We start from the raw sequence: 19,123 nt of genomic DNA, 5'->3' as shown, positions 1-19,123 counted from the left end.
CTCTTTTGAGGGTCTAGAGCTCTTCCATGCTTTACCCAGGGAAAATCCAGCCATTCTCTGCCCTGTCTTAAGGATTAGGCTTGTATACCAGGTAATTCGAGCAAGGTTTTTCACAGCTAAGCATGCTAGATGACTACTGGACTTAGAGTGGTGCCTGTAATTCTGACGTGCTATGTTCACAAAAGGCTTTACTGATGTATGTTTGTGACCGTGGCAGGCACAGGGATGTGCTGCTCAGATCTCCCTTCAAGGGAGAACTTGCCATTCAGCCTCAGGAGTGCCGTCAGCTGACAGCCTCATCTTGCAGCAGCGTCCACATCCTTCCGGTAACTAAGAGGAATCGGGGACAATGCTTGACCATTTCTAGCCCAATGTGTGACATGCCTAATAGCAGTCTTCGCTTCAGATGGGGCTGTGAGTCAGTTATCTTTCCAAGTCTCTCACTGCCCAATTTTTCTTGCTCCCTTCTTTCCTTTCATGGCTATCAGATCTGAATCCTGGTCTGAAGGCTTTTCCTGACCCATCCTCTTCCATCCTTCACACACATTACCCCCAGTAAAATGATGCCCTCCCAGCTCTGTCTGAGCCTCTGCTTCCCGGAGGACCCAACACACATATTGTCCCTCATAGCATTTGTTGTTTATCACATACCCAGTCTCAAAATTCCCTTCCAGTTTTGGAAAATCCCCTGTTGAGTGACTCTTCGTCAGGAGAAAGGCTTTGCCTCCCACCACAGCAGCTGAAGGGGTGCCATGACTTCTTCCTCACCAAATTCTGAGCCCTAAAGTTTTAGCATCGAATAATGGCTGGGCTAACTGGGTCATCCTGCTGGGAACTTTGAACCTGGCTTGAGGAAGTGACACAAAAATGCAGGTGCAGTTAGGAAGTTGTCCACAGTGGCTACGATGGGTCAAGGCTTCCAAGACAGTAGTGTTAATTCCCCGGGGGTTGGGTGAGGTGGCAGTGACAGCAGCTCCTAGCTGGATGGTTCTGCTCATTATCTTGGCTAATATTCTCCTGGCACAACTTTCCCCCCCCACTCACATTCTTAGCCTGGTTTTCCAGAATTCCCATTCATTTTGTGAGCTAATCAATCATCTTCAGGCATCAGGGTTCTGCTGTGTCTGCGCCAACATCACTGCTTGTTGAAGCTTCCTAATTGGTCCTGGCTTTTGTTCTCTGTCCCTCAGTTTATTCATCATACAACAGCTTGTGTGAGCCTTTAAAAACATGCCAATACATGTCACCCTATGTTCACCAACCTCCATTGCACTCAAGTCCTCACCAAGGCCCACAAGGTCCCACACAATCTGGCTCTTTAACCCTCTGCCCTCATCTCATTTACACCTACACTCTTCCTTCCTCCTCCACTTCAGCCACACACCTCTCCCTGTGGATTCTTGAGCGCACACACAGCCTTGTCTTACAATTCTGCTCTTCTTGTAAAAAAATTAATGGAGGTACTGAGGATTGAACCCAGGACCTTGTGCATGCTAAGCACATGCTCTACCACTGAGCTATTCCCCTCTTCTCTCTGCTCTTTTAATTGTTCTGCCAGGAACACTCCCTTCCTGGATATCTGCACAGCTCGCTCCTCACTGCCTTGTGAAACCACCCATGCCACCAATTTCAAATTCCACTTCTGGAATTCCTTATCCCATTTCCCTACTTTGTTTTTCTAATGCACTGTATCATTTATTGATTGATTCTTCATGGTCTATCTTCCCCACTAGAATGTAAGTTCCATGAGGGCAGGAGTTTTGTCTCTCTTGTTCACCTGAAGAGTGTGCCCACACATGTTGGGTATTTGAAAAACATTCATTGAATAAAGTAAACAGGAAGGAGGGCTTTAATCAGCTGAGCAAGTTGAAGGAGTTTAGAAATGGAATGACAGAGCTGTGGGCAATTTAACTATGCTTCAGAATGGATTGGAGAGTGTTTGGAACTGGAAGTTCTGATAAGAACAACCAGGAAACCAGGTTTAGAAAGTGAGATGATGGGGAGGAAGAGGCAATGAGCCAGCAAGGTGGTGGAGGTGTTACAAGGAAGGCCCAACCGGTGGGAAATCCCTGGTGATGAGCAGGAAGAAAGGACAGTAAAAATAAAGGAGTTGAAAAGACTGTTTTATGACTGGTTTTGTTGCAGTGCCCTACTGATGTCACACAAATATGCCATAAACTTACTATTCGCAGCAGTCTTGAGTTCTTTGTTGCCTTTTTGAGAGTGGTGAATATGAGAATCAAAGAGAAAGGATTGTGACTCGGATTTTGGTCATTATCAGTGAAAAGACAAGGGAACAACATACAGACATGGAATCTACAAGAATTTGGTACAGACAAAAACCTAACTGGAGGTGGACAAATGAACGTAAAAATCTGCAAGCTTTTGCCAAACTCTTGGACAAGACATTGCTTTTCTATTGGATGTAGAGACGATATACAGCTCTATATTTTGGGGTGACCCCTGCTGACCTGTGGTCCCATGACAGTGTAAGAATGCCTTTTCTTGGGGTTGTTGTGTGAGTTTAGGAAGAGGAGATGGATGCGCCTGTACACGTGGGCAGATTCCTTCCAGCGATTCCTTCTGCGCCCAGTAGGGGCGCTCAGCGGGCCATGAGGCAGAGCTCATAGGTCGGAGGGATGTTGCCAAAGCCCGAGATCTTGGGGGTGATATCGATGTCAGCGGGTGGCACCAGCGAGCGTAGAGAGAAGTTCTGAAGGATGGAGGTGAAGTAGAGAAAGAGTTCCATGCGAGCCATGGCCTCACCCAGGCAGATGCGCTTTCCTGTGGGCACAGGGGAGGGCGGGAGGGAGGGTTACACCTGCACCGGATAATGGGGGCATGGGGAGTGCTCTGGCCTCACCACGCCTCCGAGCCTCAGCTGTTTCCTCAGCATCTCTGAGGTCGTGATAATAGCCACTGTTTAGGGTTATTATAAAGATACAGTGAATTTCTACAGTTAGCGCTCTGCTAAGAACTGCCACTTATGGGGCTCAATACATGGAAACTACTTCCCTGATGGCTCGAATTCCATCAGATTCTAAGATGGAATGGTTCTAAAGGATCTGCGAATTTGAAGACTGTTCAAGTTCTCAAAGGTTTTTGAAACGCCTTCTGGATGCCAGACGTGGTGATAAAAAAAAAAGTGTTTACTGTTTGTCAGTCACCTTTCTAATGGTTTGGAGAGATTAATCTCCATTTTACAGCTGAAGCAACTCAACCATGGCCCCACCGTTTGTAAATGGTGAAGTGAGGTCCTATTTCCTAATCAGTGCACTGACTCCAGATTCAAAGTGGCTTACACTTAAAATACAATTGTTCAAAGATATTATGAGTCACCAAGCCACTGTTCATTGGGCAGATCCTCCCTGCTGTCTGTTTTTGTCCTGCCTGCAAACTAAGACTCTTTGATCATTTTTAAGTGGTTGAAAAAAATCAAAAGAAAAATGATCTTTTGTGACTTGTGAAAATTAAACAAAATTCAAATTTTAGTATGTATAATTTTTATGGCATCACAGACATGCTCATTCATTTACGAATGTCTATGGTTGCTTTTGTAGTACAATGGCGGTGAGTAATTCAGACTGCATAGTTCAGATAAAGACCATATGACCAGCAAAACTTAAAAAATACACTCCATTTGGTCCTTAGAAAAAGTTTGCCGAGCTCTGTTTAGTGCTATTCTTCTAATGATCAGAGTCAGTGGTTCTAATATTCCATGATTCTGGAATTCTGGGATTCTGGGATTCTAGGATTTTATGATTCTATGAAATAGCACTGAATTTCCCATTCACACCTGAATGTCAAATACAGATCAATGGTTGGAGGACATTTCTAGCATGTTCCTGGGGTGGGGGTAGGGGAACTCAGATCATAAACACCTACCAGAAGAAAAAGGCACAAAGGCTTCATTCTTCTTGAAGCGGCCCTGCTCATCCAGGAAGTGTTGGGGATAGAAGGTGTCTGGGTAGCGGAAGTATTTGGGGTCTTTGAGGACCGAGCCAAGCAGAGGGAACACATCAGTGCCCTGGGGTGAAGATGGGAGCAGTTAGGAGAAATCAGTGCTGGAGTGTGAAGTGTGGAGTACGGTAGGGAACCAGGAGGAGAGAGGGATACAGGGGAGGGAAGGTGACAATGAAGGTGCAGCCCCACCTTGGGCAGAAGGTAGCCTCGGAAATGAGTGTCCCGGATGACATTATGGGGGACACCCATGGGCACGATGTCTGTCAGTCTCTGTATCTCATGGATCACGGCATCTGTGTAGGGCATCTTGACCCGGTCATCTACACTTGGGATCCGGTGCGGTCCAATCACCTGGTCAATCTCTTCATGGATCTTGGCTGGAAGAGACCAGAAAACATAACAGACAATGACAGAGGAGATGTTTTTGGAGGCCAGGGTTGGGCCATGGGATTTTGCCTTCAGCACCTGTGGACCCTGAGGGAGCAGGCCTTGTGTGTTTGGATTGTCTCTTAATTCTTAACACTTGCCACGTTCGTGGGGCTAATAAATCCTCATCAGACCATTGGGAGACACGCAACCCAGAGACTTGAATGTTAGCTGGGACGTTTGATCTTTATCTTGAAAACCCTGAGGAACCACGGAAGGCTGATGGTTAGGACAGTGTCCTGGTCCCAGCTGGGCTTTCAGGATGGGAAAGAGGCACAATCGATAACGAAGACAGGACTGAAGCCAATGACAGCAATTATGTGACAGTGACTAAGAGCACTACTGGCGCACTTACTCCTCTCTGCACTTCCCAGATGAATGATCTTGTGAAAAATGACTTCACCTTCTGAGCCTCTGTTTCTTCATCTTCAAAATGGCAAACAAGCTCATAGAGTTATGAAATTTACATAAAATCTAGTGTGCAAGTAGCTAGGTCAGTGCTTAGCACACAGAAGGCATCCCTTAAATATCTTATGATTTAGGTTAGTAAAAGACAACTCAGTGAAGGAAAGACTAGATAAGCTGGAGTGGAAACAAGTTAAGTCTCTCCCATCATCTGTAACAAGAGAAATTTGTTGGCTTGTTTTCAACTGCCTTAGAAGGGAGAGGGGCCAAAACTGGGGATTTTCCTTATCCGAGTAATGAGTTCCTCATTTACTGGAGTTACCCAACCAGACCAGATGGCAATTTATTGGAGATGGATTCTATTTGATTCTGGCACTCTAGTTGGCTAAATAATGGCCATCAGAGATATCCACCTCTTAATCCCTGGAACCTGTGAATGCTACATGACCAGGGGTGCTTTGCAGATATAATTCAGTCAAGGATTTTGAGATGGGAAGATTATCCAGGATAATCCAGGTTGGCTCTAAATGTACTCACAAGTGTCTGTATAAGAAGAAGGCAGGAGGGTCAGAGTCAGAGAAGGAGATGTGACAATGGAAGCAAAGAGATACTAAGTCTCTGGTAATTTATTATAGCAGCCATAAGAAACCAATACAGGCACCAAGAACAAGATTAAATTAAATGGCCTGCCAAGCCAGAGATCCTGAGATTCCACATCCTGAGATTCCAAAGTGTGAAGAGTCTAAAGCTGTGGGGTGTAAAGTTTCAAGATTATGTCTTCTTTCCCGTTGGGAATGAGAGTTACCAGGTAAGCAGCTCAGGTGCACACTCACCTTCCACCTCAGGATGCTTCATCATTAGCAGCAGTCCATAGCGCAGCGTAGAGCTCACAGTCTCGGTGCCGGCGAAGAAGAGGTTGAGAGTGGTGAGGACCAAGTTCTTGAGGTTGAATTCTGTGTGGGGATTACTTTTATCCTGAAAATGAGAAGGATAATGAAGAGAAACACCCTCCTCTGTCTTTACCTTATGTTCTCTCTGTGTAGAGGGTAGGCCTTAGGGAAAACACAACAGATGGGCAAACTAGGTGAGTATGTGGGAGAAGAAACAGCCAGAGCAAAGGCCCTGAGGCAGAAGTGCTCCTGGTGTGCCAGAGGAACAACAAAGAGGAAGCCAGTGTAGTTGTAGTGTAGTAGTGTAGTAAACAATGGGGAGGATGGGGGAGAAGAAAGTAGAGATTGCCTTGACGGATTTGAAAGTTCTAGAAAAGTTTCTTCTGTATAGCAAAGGGAATTGTGTTCAATATCTTGCAATAACTTTTACAAAAAAGAATATGAAAATGAATATATGTATGTATGTGCATGACTGGGACATTGTGCTGTGCACCAGAAACTGACACACTATAACTGACTGTACTTCAATTAAAAAAAAAAAAGAAAGTTCTAGGATATTAGGGGACATAATTTTAAACTGCTAAGTACAGAGGGTCTATAAAATACAAATTTTGCAGAAATAAGAAATATAGAAAAATACAATTTTCTAAATTTCTAAAATTGTGAGACTCTATGATACAGAGATACTAAGCTTCTAAATTTTTATATCTCCAAGACTTTAAAAAAATTTTTTGTGGGGTGAAGTAATTAGGGGATTGAACCCTCCTGCACGCTAAGCATGTGCTCTACCACTTAAGCTATATTCTCCCCTCCACATCTCCAAGACTTTACGCTCTAAACTTGGAGTTTACTTTTTAAATTTTTTATTGGGGGGAAAGGTAATTAGGTTTACTTATTTATTTTTAGAGGAGGTACTGGGGATTGAACCCAGGACCTTGTGCATGCTAAGCATGCGCTCTACCACTGAGCTACAGCCTCCCCCACTAAAGTTGGAGTTTAAAGTCTGGAAATATAAAAAGCTTTTGAGTAAAAAACTCAAAAATTTAGACTATAAATGTCTAAGCTCCTCACATTCTAAGTAGAAGATTCATCCTACTTTTCTACAGTTGTATGTCTCTGGCACACATGATTAGAAAGGTGTTAAGAATTTAAGTTTCCATGTTCCTAGAATTTTTTGATTCAAAGTTTAAGAGTGTAAGAGTTTATGCCTTTATAGTTTCTATATCTCGTCTATAAATAAAAGTAAACCATGTGAAAGAATGCTTGCTCTTTTGTCACCAACATGTTTACAGAAGAGTTTAAGGTTGCAGATGCTAGGGATTGAGGCCATGAGAGGAAAGGGTTGGGAAAGGAGAGGAGGTACCTGGTACATCTTGATGAGGAAGCAGTCGATGAAGTCCCGTGGGTTTTGAGGATCAAGGGATGCTTCGTTGATCTTGACCCTGGAGGCAATGAAGTCCTTGAGCTCCTCTATCAAGTAATAGATGCGATTGTGTCTTCCTGGCAAATATTGCATGATTCCAGAGTACATGTCATAGAGCTGGAGGGGATAAGCAGAGCGGGGCTGTCAGCAATGGGCCCTGGAGGCCAGCAGGGGCTGGGTCTGGAGTCAGATAGCTGGGCTTAACATCCAGCACTGGGTCTGAGAATTGGAGGAGGCTCTTTGCTTCTTGGAGACTCAGGGCGTTTCAATACTTGCCTCCCAGGACTGTGGGGAGGATTAAGTGAGGTATAGGCAGGGGCTTAGTTAGCTGAGGTGGGGGGGGCAGGGAGGTGGTGGGTGGCACCTGGGCCCAGGGTGTGCTCATCTCAATGAAACTCTCGTTGATCATCTGCAGCAGCTTCAGGAACTGCTTGTCCTCATAGTCAAAGCGGCTTCCGAAGACGACAGAACTGATGACGTTGGAGACAGTGCGGCTCAGGAAGAAGGTGGGTTCGATGGGGGTACCTGGGTGATGGAAATTGTCTTTGCTGGAGGCCATGCTTGGAACATGGGATGTGAAATCATTCAGTTGCAGATAGGAATCCTGGCTCAACTGCTTAATAGCATTGGTTGGTTACTTCATTTTTGGGTTTTTAATCTAGCTTTCCTAATTTGCAAGTTGATTTAGTAGTCACTTCATTGGCTCGTGAGAATTCAATGTAATTATCTATGTAAAATGCTTAGCACCTTGCCTGGCATGTAGTAAACACCCAAGAAATGCTGGTGGAGCTTAATCATTATTTTTTGTTATTAGTATTTAATTGTTTGTACTGGAGACTCACAGATTTGGGAAAGAAGTGGTAAAGGGCACATTAAAACAAACAAAAAAAAGGATGGCTGGATTCTGTCTATCTCTACCAATTATTGAGCTATTAAGAAAATCCTTCCCTTGGTCTCAATTGCACCATCTGTAAAACAGGACACCAGTCAGGTCAGTGGATTTGGGGACAATTTCTCTAGGACAGTGCATATATTCACACATATGTAGTTTTGCATAGAAGTTTCTGGGAGTACTTGGACATTTGAGTCTTTGTGCAGATCATTTAGCCTCCAGGGAGCCCAGAGGAGGAATCTTTAATTTAGATTTCTGTATCTAATCTATTCTTCTCTGTATTTCTCTGCCTCTGTGTCTTTTTTCTCTAAACCCCAGCCATTCCAGACCTTATTTTTGTGTGGGGAATGGATTCCTTTCAAAATATAATGAAATGGTATAGAGTTTCAGATTTGCACGATAGAAAAGTAGTTCTAAAGATCTGTTTCTCAACATTGCGAATATATGTAACACTACTGAACAGTACACTTAGAAATAGTGTTTCCCCAAATTATGTGTTTTTGTATGTGTATGTGTGAATATCTACCCAGCTAGATAGAAGACAGGTAGGTAGGTAGACCGATGTAATAAAATTTAATCTTGTCGCCAGAAAAAGGCAGAAACTCACATATTGCCCAAGTCTACATGTGATATCAGGAACTCAAACCAACTCCTGCAGACCATTGATTAAAGCTTCTGGTCAAGTGGTCTCTAAGGATCTTTCATGTTAACTTTTTTTTTTTTTAAGTTGAGAATTATGTTTTATTCTGCAGACTTTCTGAGAACTTCAAGCCCAGGAGACAGCTTCTCAGCTCTGAGGGACTGCTCTCCATGTTAACTTTTAACATGAAACCTGGCTGGAAACCTCAATAAATCTTTAATCTTTTTCATCCTCTCCCATCTCAAAGCTTTCTCCCACCAAGGCCCATCTTCTCACGACTGAGCGCTCCACAGCAATCCAGTCCCCTTGTAGCCCACCCCCTTGCGGCCCCCATACCCTTGGTCTTGCGTAATTCTTCTAGTAGGAAGCCAGCCTCCTCCTGGATCCGCTCCTCAATGCTCCGCTTTCCCATCCCGAAGTCCCGAAGAATGGTCAGGGAGAAGCGTCGGAGAATCCTCCATCGTTCTCCGTTAGCCAGAGCTACACCTGCCAGAGTCTCAGTGTCAGGCACCTGTCTCCCCTCCTTTTTGTGCCCAACTGTGTGCTGGACTGGGAAGGTGCTAGAATGTGGCATCTGTAGACTCTGCTTTTGAGGAAGCCCCTTCAGCCTCCCAGGCTTAGTGGGGAGACTAAAGCTCCATCCCTAGAGGACCCTCAAAAACAGTCCAGGACTGAGGTGAAGGACAGGGAATCAGGCTAGTGATGATTGGGGGAGATCAAGGAGCGTTTCTTACAGGATAGAGACCTGACACTGGGCAAATCACTGGATAGATGCATGGGAACATGGAGGGAGCTATAAACAGAATGGCATATAGAGAGCCCTGGAATGGGGACACGCCTATTTTCTCCATACTACTTGGATTCTCTAAAAGATCACATCTGTACCTCAATATATCTAAACAAAAGGACTTACCAGGCAGTAAGAAGTATTTAGAAATTCCTGGATGTGCATGGATAGGTGAATTAATGTTTGGAAGTTTAATGAAATAATTTTGGCAGATTAATGAATAGGAGGAAGAGTTTATGACTGGAATGACTGGTGGTTGGGCGGATGAAAGATTTAAAGAATAGACAAAGGGTTAATGGATGGAAGGATAAATCATTGGAAGGAACATGGATGACTGAAATATTAATGGGTGGATAAATGATGGAAGGATAAATGGATGGATGGAATGATGGATAGATGGGTAAATAGAAAGTTACTTGATAGCTGTATAGATAAATTGGATGGAAAATATTTATACAGAAAGTCTGATTAATGAGTGGATTTTTTGGTGGATGTATGGATCAATGGAAAAATGAATGGATGGAAGGAAAAGTATAAGGATGGAAGTATCAAAAAAATAGTGTGAGACTGCTTGGAGTTGAAGGATGTGGGCAGTTAGAGATGGATGAATAGGTAACATTAGAAAGGTATCTGTCTGAATGGAGAAGGCAGAGACCTATGGGTTGGATGTAAGTGTATGTATAGGAAAATAAGAAGTAAGGTTGGCTGTGAGGGCTTGAGTGAGTACACAGTGTCACTAATCCATTAAAAATAAGAACACAATTTACACAGAAGATACTCCAGAGACAGATGGTTAGGGTTTAAAATAAAATGGTTCTACCACTTACTGTTATAACCTAAACTTTCTCATCCTCAACTTCCTCATTTGCAAAATTAGTAGGGCATTAACAGCTCTCTCAAAGGAGTCACTGCGATAATTCATTTAGAGTACTTACCAAAGAAGCTGGATGGGACTTAGGAAGAGCATTACACTGTGTGATTACATTTTGTTTTTATTGCTGATATTACCTACCATGACCTTGGAAGTTTCGCTCTATTGAAGCCAATTCTCCACGGCCACTGAACTCATCTGCTCGGTCTACCAGGGCCTCCTTCACTGCTTCATGTCCACACAAAACAACTACTGGCCGGGGACCCATGTACACGGTGAAGACTGGACCATATTTCTCCCTGAGCTGGGAGTGAAGGAAAACATAAGAGGAGGGGGCTGATTGGCATACCAAGTAACAACCAATCGAGGATTTTAGGGGATGGAGATTTCAAGGAGATAAAAATGCAGAAATAACAGTTTAGGTGAGTCCTGGGCTGGGAAAGACTATTGAGAAAAAGATACAGAAGTCTTGACTTCTGTGATCCTGGGCAAATTCCCCCAACACCTCCACAAGCCTTGGTTTCCACGTCTGTAAAATGATGGACCTAGATGAGATGGAACTCCAAGATCCATGCTTCTCCCTCTGAAATGCTAAATTTCTAGAATCATAAGATTTCATGATACTGAGTCTCAAAGTTTGAAGACCAACAGAGTGCAAGAGTTCTGTGTTTAAAGATAGAAAATACTTTCCTTCCAAAGTCTTGAGATTGTGAGAGTCTTAAGTTCCAATGTGCTAGGAGTCTGCATTTCCAAGACTTTAAGATTCTGGAATTTCAGAAATCTACGGCTCATAAAGTGTGTTTCCAACAGTCTGTGTTTTAGAAGTCAGAAAGTCCTACATGATCTGTTTATAGAATTAGTTGCTTCCAGCTCTGCGAGAGTAGACAGACTCACCTTCATGAAAGACTGAAAAGTGGCATCAGTACGAACTTGCAACAGGTTCCCCAGGAAAGGTATCGGTGTGGGACCAGGGGGTAGCTTTCCCCCCTTGCTGATCCGTTTCCAGGCGATGAGGATGAGGAGACAAGACAAGCAGAGTGCCAGAAAGATGGTGAAGGCCCCTCCCAGCTCCATGGTGCCAGGTGGAAGGGTGGTATCCAGGGCCCAGATCCTGCCTAAATACCTTCTGGGAAATCAGCTGTGCAGAAATCTGAACACCCTGGGATTCAAGGTTTCCGGGTATGGATACCATCAGGGAAGAGATTGCTTTATCTGGGGGGTGGTTATATAACCTATAATCTCCCACCTGAATAAAGGTGGATTAAATTCACCCAGGGAAATCCACTCGGGTCATTCTCCTTTCTTCATGTTTCCAGTCCTTTGGTTCTCCCTCAGCTCAGCCTCTGGTTCAACATGTCTGGTAGGACGTGGGAAGCAGTTGAACATCATGTTTAGGCTATTTCAGTAAGGAATCAGACAATCTGAGTTCAAATTTCAGTTCCAATTTTTTTTTTCTTCATTGGGCAAATCACCCAGCCCTCCTGGCCCCAGCTTCTCTGTCTGTAGAGAGAATAACCACACTCTTTTAGAAAGTCTTGACAGAGAACAGGGGTGGCTTCTCTCTCTTTACCAGGTCTTAATTAATCAGTTAAAAAAAGTAAAGTCAGGAAAATGAAGATTTAGAATAGCAAAAGAAATAACTCCGTTGAAAGGGCTTAATCCAACATGTTCTATTGTTTTTACTGAGGATAATATTAAATAGTAACAACCAGAGATTGCCTGTATTGGTTTATCAGAACTTTTCGTGTGTGTGTGCACGCGCACACATTCATTTTCAAAGTCTAAGATGCAGGGATCACCTCTGAGTTCCAGTCTAGAAGGCCACCTCTAGAGACATGGGCTAGTGATTGCTCTCTGTAATCATCTAAATAAATGGTTTTCAACCCTTTTTGTACCAAATATTTGTAAGTCTTCTTTACTGACCTGAAACAAAATTCCTGGGTATTACATCCTACCTATACATAGTATTAAATGAGATCCAAAGCCCCTTCTCATGCGTCTGGATTCTCAGACTTGGAAAACGAATCCCTCAGGGAGCCCGCAGGTCTGGAATATGGCTTGGCTGTCTAGCCTGAGCCCATGTCCAGAAGTGGTAGGAATTCTGGGGAAACTGAGCGACTCACACAGCATCACCTTCTGGATCTCCGATCTGCTGCTAGACTGTCCTTCGTGGGGTAAAGTCAGCTCTCGGCTGCCTCCTTCTTTTGCCTCTTTCTTCCATTCTGACCCCCTCCGAACACACACACTTACACCCATTCAGAATGTCTCTTAATTATCTGTGATGCTGGTGGCTGTGAGTCTGGTCTTCCCATTCAGCTAGGAGAGGAAAGAGAAAGCATTCTTAGAACAGCCCCTCTCACCATCCCACTCTGTTGTCTTCTTTTCTGGCTAATTAGACGGGAGGCTAGCTAGAATTGAATTTTTTTTTTCCTAGGGAGGCAAGCTAGGTGAGCCTGGGAGATCCTCATGCACAGTCTAAGGAGACCTGTTATAATAAGGAGGTGTTTTACGGTATGGTTCCAAGACCGAGCTAAACAGCCTCCACAAGCTGGCATTTTTCTAAGATTCTGCGGTTCGCCAAATCTGTTGTTCTAACATTTGAAGATTCCGGAATTCTATAATTTTAAGCTCCCAGTGCTCTGTGGATTCTTCCAGCCGGCAGCGGAGGATCAGCTTTAGGAAAGGGAGGCGCTGTGGGGAGCGGGGCAAGATGAACTTTCACCTCCCCCTGGATAGTTTCAGTGGGAGCAGGAAGGTACAGCCAGTGCACAGCTGTCGCTCTCAGTTCCAGAAAGCAAAACAAGACAAAACAAAAACAATACTTGGAGAATCTTAGAAACTAAATTCTAGAGGTTGAGTTTGGCATGGAGTCACTCTCCTATCAAAGGGTGGAAAAGATAGTGAATGGAGGCTCTGGATTTCTTTCCTCCTGCTAAGAAAAATTATCCCCAACATGGAAATTTTTAAAAAGTAATTACGACTTTATATAAAACAAACAATAAGGTCCTACTGTATAGCACAGGGAACTATATTCAATATCCTGTAATAAGCCATAATGGAAACACATATGAAAAATAATATATATATTGAATACTTGAATCACTTTGTTACATACCAGAAACTAATACAACATTGTAAATCGATTGTACTTCAGTTAAAAAAAGTAATTATGGGACTTTTTCATGTGAAGCTAAGCATATTTCCTAACAGGCACATTTAACGACAATCTCATTTCAAAATAGAATGTCATTTCCTTTACACAATTGATCGGATCTAAGCATTTTACAATCCTGTAAAACTGCTAACTCATGGTGATGATCCTTCCTATTTGTTAGAGAAGATGACCTTCCCCCTAAAATGAAAAAAAAAAGCAATAAATTAGACATTAACCAGTTTTGTAGTTAGCTCAGCATTTCTTTCTCCTCACTTTTTTTTTCTCTTAACTTACTATAAAAATCCTAGTGTTTCATTTATTTTTTGGACTAGTTTTCTTTACACTTGATTCCCTCAGTCGTGAATTAGATAATCTTTGATGCATGGACATCTATTTTGAGAATTATGCTTTTTTATTTCCCTCTTCCTCCTCTTTCTTCCTCTTTCCCCTCACTTTTTCTCCTTTCCTTCTTTCCCCCCCTCTTTTCTCAAGTCCTCCTCTCTGTATTCCCTTTCTCTCTCTCTCTTCTCTATTTCAAAGACTCTCCCTTCCATATCTTCCTTCTTTCTTCCCTCATTTTCTCTCCCTCACCTCCGCCATCACCACTTTTCGCTTTCCTCTCCTCTCCTCTCCCTCCTTCTTTATCCTCTCCATTCTTCCATAGGGATGGAAGAATTTTCTTAGTGGTTACGCTAAGATAAAGTTACTCCTGTATCCAGTGGTATAACATGTGTGTAACTGGAATACCAGAAGAAGAAGAAAGAGATAATGAGGCAGTGGAAATATTAGAGAAAAAAAAATACCACCTGACATTTTTTTCCCCAAAAGTAGTGACAGAAGCCAAATCACAGATCCAATAAGTTCAAAGGACACCAACAGGATGAACACCCCCAAACCCACATATAAGCATATTATATTCAAACCTCAGGAAACCAAAGACAAAGAGAGAATGTTGGAGGCAGCTAAAAAAAAAAAAATACATGTTTACCCATGAAAACTAAAAACAAGTATACTAGCAGACATCTCATCACAAATCATGTAAGCAAGAAGACGGTGGAATGGTATCTTTAAAATGTCAAAAGGAAAAAGAGCTGTTAACCAAGAAGTCTATATAAAGCAAAAAAGTTATTAAAAATGAATGAGAAGTGGTGAGTTGTTTAATGGGCACAGTTTCAGTTCAGGATGATAAGAAAGTTCCGGAGATGGATAGTGGCAATGGCTGTACAACTAAGTGAATGTATTTAATGCTGCTAAACTGTACGTTTTAAATGGTTAAAATGACAAATTTTATGTTGTGACTATCTTATCAAAAATTTTAAATGATTTTTAAATTTTTAGACAAAAAGGGGCAAGAGGGGGTTGATTCATTGCCAGCATGCTGGCCCTAAAAGAAATACTAAGGCAAGTTCTTTAGGCAGAAAGAATATGATTAAGTTTTACATAAAGAAATGAGCCCTAGGACCATCGCAACCCTGCAGCCACTTTGTGAATTGGCCCTAACCACTAGGGGCCAGCAACCTCCACATAAGAACCTGGCAACCAACCAGACGCTTAGCAGCCCGCAGCCTGCGACCACCGAAAGTCCCGTGCAGCACACAGAAGGGGCACCCCTGGACTAGGCAGTACTGGTGACCAGAGGGGAGTGTACTGCTGGGGTGCAGAGGACATCTCCTACAAAAAACCACTTTGCCAGGATCGGGGGAATACAACCCACCTACCAAGCACATAGAAAGAAAAACAGTGACTTAGGCAAAATGAGGCCACAAAGGAATATGTTCTGAATGAAGGAACAAGACAAAACCCCAGAAGAAGAACTAAGTGAAGTGGAAATAAACAATCTACCCAATAAGGGGTTCAATGTAATGATCACAAAGATGGTCAAAGAACTCAGGAGAAGAGTGGATGAACAGAGTGAGAAGTTAGAAGTTTTTAACAAAGAGTTAGAAAATATAAAGAAGAACCAAACAGAGCTGAAGAATAGATTAACTGAGATGAAAAATCCACTAGAAGGAATCAACAGTAGATTAAATGATACGGTGGAGTGGACCATTGAGCTGGAAGACGGAGGAGTGGAAATCACTGACGCTAAACATAAAAAAAGAGGGGAAAAAAAAGAAATGAGGACAAGGAGGGAAGGTATAGCTCAGTGGTAGAGTATATGTCTAGCATGCATGAGGTCGTGGGTTCAATTCCCAGTTCCTCCATTTAAAAAACAAATAGATAAATAAACCTCATTACCTTCCCCCATCACACACACACACACACACACACACACAAAACACTAAAAAAAAAAGAAACCAGGACAGTTTAAGAGACCCCTAAGACAACATCAAGCATTTCAACATTCACATTCTTAGTCTCCCAGAAGAAGAGAGAGAGAAAGGGCCAGAGAACCTATTTGCAGACCTAATAGCTAAACAGTTCCCTAGCCTGGGAAAGGAAGCAGACATCCAAGTCCAGGAAACACAGACAGACCCAAACAGGATCAACCCAAAGAGGACCACATAAGGCACAGTATAATTAAAATGGCACAAATTAAGGGTAAAGAGAGGATATTAAAAGCAGCGAGGGAAAAACTACAAGTTACATACAACGATCTCCCATAGGCTGTCAGCCGACTTCTCAGCAAAACCTCCGCAGGCCAGAGGGTGAAAGGGGAAAACCTTCATCCAAGAATGCTCTGCCCAGAAAGGTTTGCATTTAGATTTGATGGAGAGATCAAAAGTCTGACTGACAAGCAAGATGATAATAATAACAATAACAATAGCAATAGCAATAATATAAAAGAATGGAAACCAATTTTACAAGAAATATTTTTGGTTTTATTTTTTAGGTTCAGAAATCTTTATTAAAATGAAAGCAACAACGTTGGCTATAAAATGACACAGCTAAAATTTAAACTTAAATCTGTATTCTCTAAGTCAAAAAAAATTTTTTTTTGGTAGTGGGGAGGTAATCAGATTTGTTTGTTTATTTATTCACTTATTTTGATGGAAGCACTGGGGATCGAACCCAGGACCTCGCACTCTACCACTGACCTACACCCCCCCCCCCCCCCGTCTAAGTCTCAAATTCTTAAACATGCTTCTCTTGAGGGCTAAATGTCAAGCCTATGTATTACCTGGAAATGTCCCCTCATGCATTAATGATCAGAGGCCCCCTTTCTCTTATTACAACCATTCTCCTTTCAGTGTGTTCACACAGTCAGTCCCCATGCCCAGTTTCTCCCGACAGGAGAATCTCCACCCCTCCTCCAAGTCTTCACCCCTCCTCCCCTCAGTTTACAGGTCTGGTTCGCTCATGTTTCAACATATACACAGGAACTAAACTGTCATGTTCCCATGACATTTCACCACATCTGCTTATCACAGATCATTCCAAATACCTCCCCTTCACACGGCTACACCTGTGCCAGTGCGTGATGAAGATACCAGAAAGGGCTAGTTACAGTGTCACAGATACCCCACTGGCTCTCACAATTGTCTGGCGTTCTGCTATGACCACCTCCAACTACAAATCAATTAGATAATCTGAAGAAATAATTCGGCTCCCTGCCATAAAATCTGTGAATATCCCTCCATTGCTAATTACTAGTAATTCCTCCTTTCTAAATGGAAAAGTCACCTCTATTCGTGGCTTAGTCCAATCATCTTTCTTTCCTCCTGCTTTCTCTTTTTAACATTGAAGTATACTTAGTGTACAATATTATATTAGTTTCAGGTGTACAAATAGTGATTCAATATTTTTATAGACTATACTTCACTTAAAGTTGTAACAAAATAATGGCTATAGTTCCCTGTGCTGTGCTACAGTTCGCGGTGCTGTGCAACGTATCTTTGTTGCTTCTTTATTTTATATGTAACAATTTGTATTTCTTAATCCCCTGCATTTATTTTGCCCCACCCTCCCTTCCCTCTCCCCACTGAAAACAACTAATTTGTTCTCTATATCTGCGAGTCTGTTTCTGTTATGTTATATTTATTCATTTGTTTTATTTTTTAGGTTCCACATGTAAGTGATAACATACATTATCTGTCTCTGTGTGTCTGACTTATTTCATTAGGCATAGTAGCCTCTAGATCCATCCACATTGTTGAAGTGGCAGAATTTCATTCTTTTTTATGGCTAAGTAATCTTCCATTGTGTATATATACCACATTTTCTTTATCCATTCATCTGTTGATTGACACTCAGATTGCTTCCTGAATCCTAAAGAATACACCAAAAAAACCTGGAGCTAATAACTGAGTTTTGCAAGGTCACAGAATATAATGTCAACATACGAAAGTCAAATGTATTCTTGCATAACAGCAATAAAAAATTGGAATCTTAAAAAAATTTAATATTATTTAAGTTAGCACCCAGAAAATGAAGTACTAAGTTCTAAATATAGCAAAATTACAATACAATCGAAAGCTCACTTCTGAGTCTTTCCACTGTTTTTTTCTTCCCATAAGGGCCCAGTTCATTGTTCCTCCCCTACCTTTCTGTTTTCTTCTAAAGTTGGACAAGTAGACCAGATCCCAACCTCTCCCTTCCTATAAAAAAAAAAATCAAAAGATAGGTCAGGACTCATTGAGAGGGTTAGACTGGAAGGAAGTGAAAATGAATCAATCAGTGTGGAATTTCCTGATGAGGATGGCATGGGTAGAGGGAAAGTAGGTGTTTAGAAGGATGTATGATTGAATGACAGGGATAAGAATGAACGGATGGGAGGATGGATGGATGAATGTAAGGGTGCAATGATGGAAGAAAGAGTGGATGGCTGGTAAATGGAGGCTTGGTAGGAGGGATGGATGAATGTATTAGAGGACAAAGGATAAAAGAATGGATGCTATTGAAAGGGTACAAAGCTGTAGTTTGAGATAATTGGTTGGATGTGAATGGATGGAAGAATGTCTGAATGACAGACTGAAGAAGGGAAGATTGAATGAACCACCCTGGAGGGGGAAGACTTTGAAATTGGCACATGGGCAGGTGGGGATGGATGGATGGATCTTAGATGGGCAAGTTTCTGTCGGGGTAGAGGTGTATAGTTCCTACATATTTAGGGTTGGGGGGTGTTCAATTAGGAAGTCATAAGAGGTAATGATGTTGTATCTGATAGTATCAGAGACCCCAAAATAACAGTGGCTTAAGCAAGATAGCAGTTTATCTCAACATGCTAGTCTGAGTGTAAGCAGTCAGAGACTGATATGGCAGCTCCAGTGCTAAGAACCATGTTTCTTCTATCTCTAGCATCACAGTTTCCCAGGGCATCACCCTAATCCTTACAGTTGAAGATGGACTTCCACCTCATGTGCCAGGTCTACATTCCAACCAGCAGGATGATGGGACACAGGAGTGGCACAACCTGGAAGCAGTAGTCATCACTTCCCCTCAGGTCTCATTTGCTCCCAGTCTCAGTGTCACATTTAGCTGCAAGGGAGGCTGGGAAATGTAGTCTTTATCTTGGATGATCTTGAACTCAGCTCAGATTTGGGATTCTATTACTAAAGAAAGGAGGGATAAATGAGTGCAGGGGAACAACTAACAGTGTCTACCATAGGGAATGACTCAGGGCTGATGGGGAAAAAAAAGGAAACACTCTGCAAAGAACAGGGTTGATACCCAGTTAATGCATTCATCATTATGAAACTGTGGGATGGGGAATGCGGACCCAGATAGGTTCC

General features: G+C 42.5%; 1 protein-coding gene and 1 long non-coding RNA gene across 2 annotated transcripts; one reads left to right on the top strand and one right to left on the bottom strand.

Annotated features, from left to right (window-relative positions):
• Window positions 1–2,394: 2,394 nt before the first annotated feature.
• Window positions 2,395–12,847, bottom strand: LOC102540775 (cytochrome P450 2G1). Its single transcript, XM_006214995.3, has 11 exons — window positions 12,783–12,847; window positions 12,431–12,613; window positions 11,192–11,693; window positions 10,439–10,601; window positions 8,976–9,125; window positions 7,472–7,632; window positions 7,048–7,224; window positions 5,628–5,769; window positions 4,153–4,340; window positions 3,886–4,027; window positions 2,395–2,784 (listed from the first exon to the last, which is right to left on the bottom strand). Exons 3-11 carry the CDS (start codon window positions 11,369–11,371, stop codon window positions 2,603–2,605), a joined length of 1,485 nt encoding a protein of 494 aa, XP_006215057.1. The 5' UTR covers window positions 11,372–11,693; window positions 12,431–12,613; window positions 12,783–12,847; the 3' UTR covers window positions 2,395–2,602.
• LOC140698067 (uncharacterized) lies at window positions 5,449–18,828 on the top strand. The gene is made up of 3 exons (XR_012075477.1): window positions 5,449–5,602; window positions 7,523–7,613; window positions 18,690–18,828. It is a non-coding gene; the product is annotated as an uncharacterized lncRNA (long non-coding RNA).
• Window positions 18,829–19,123: the final 295 nt, after the last annotated feature.

This window comes from Vicugna pacos, chromosome 9, assembly GCF_048564905.1.
Source record: "Vicugna pacos chromosome 9, VicPac4, whole genome shotgun sequence".
In the NCBI taxonomy this organism is placed as follows: domain Eukaryota; kingdom Metazoa; phylum Chordata; class Mammalia; order Artiodactyla; family Camelidae; genus Vicugna; species Vicugna pacos.
The sequence above is the reverse complement of the archived record's forward strand: the minus strand, read 5'-3'. Positions and strand labels throughout refer to the sequence as shown.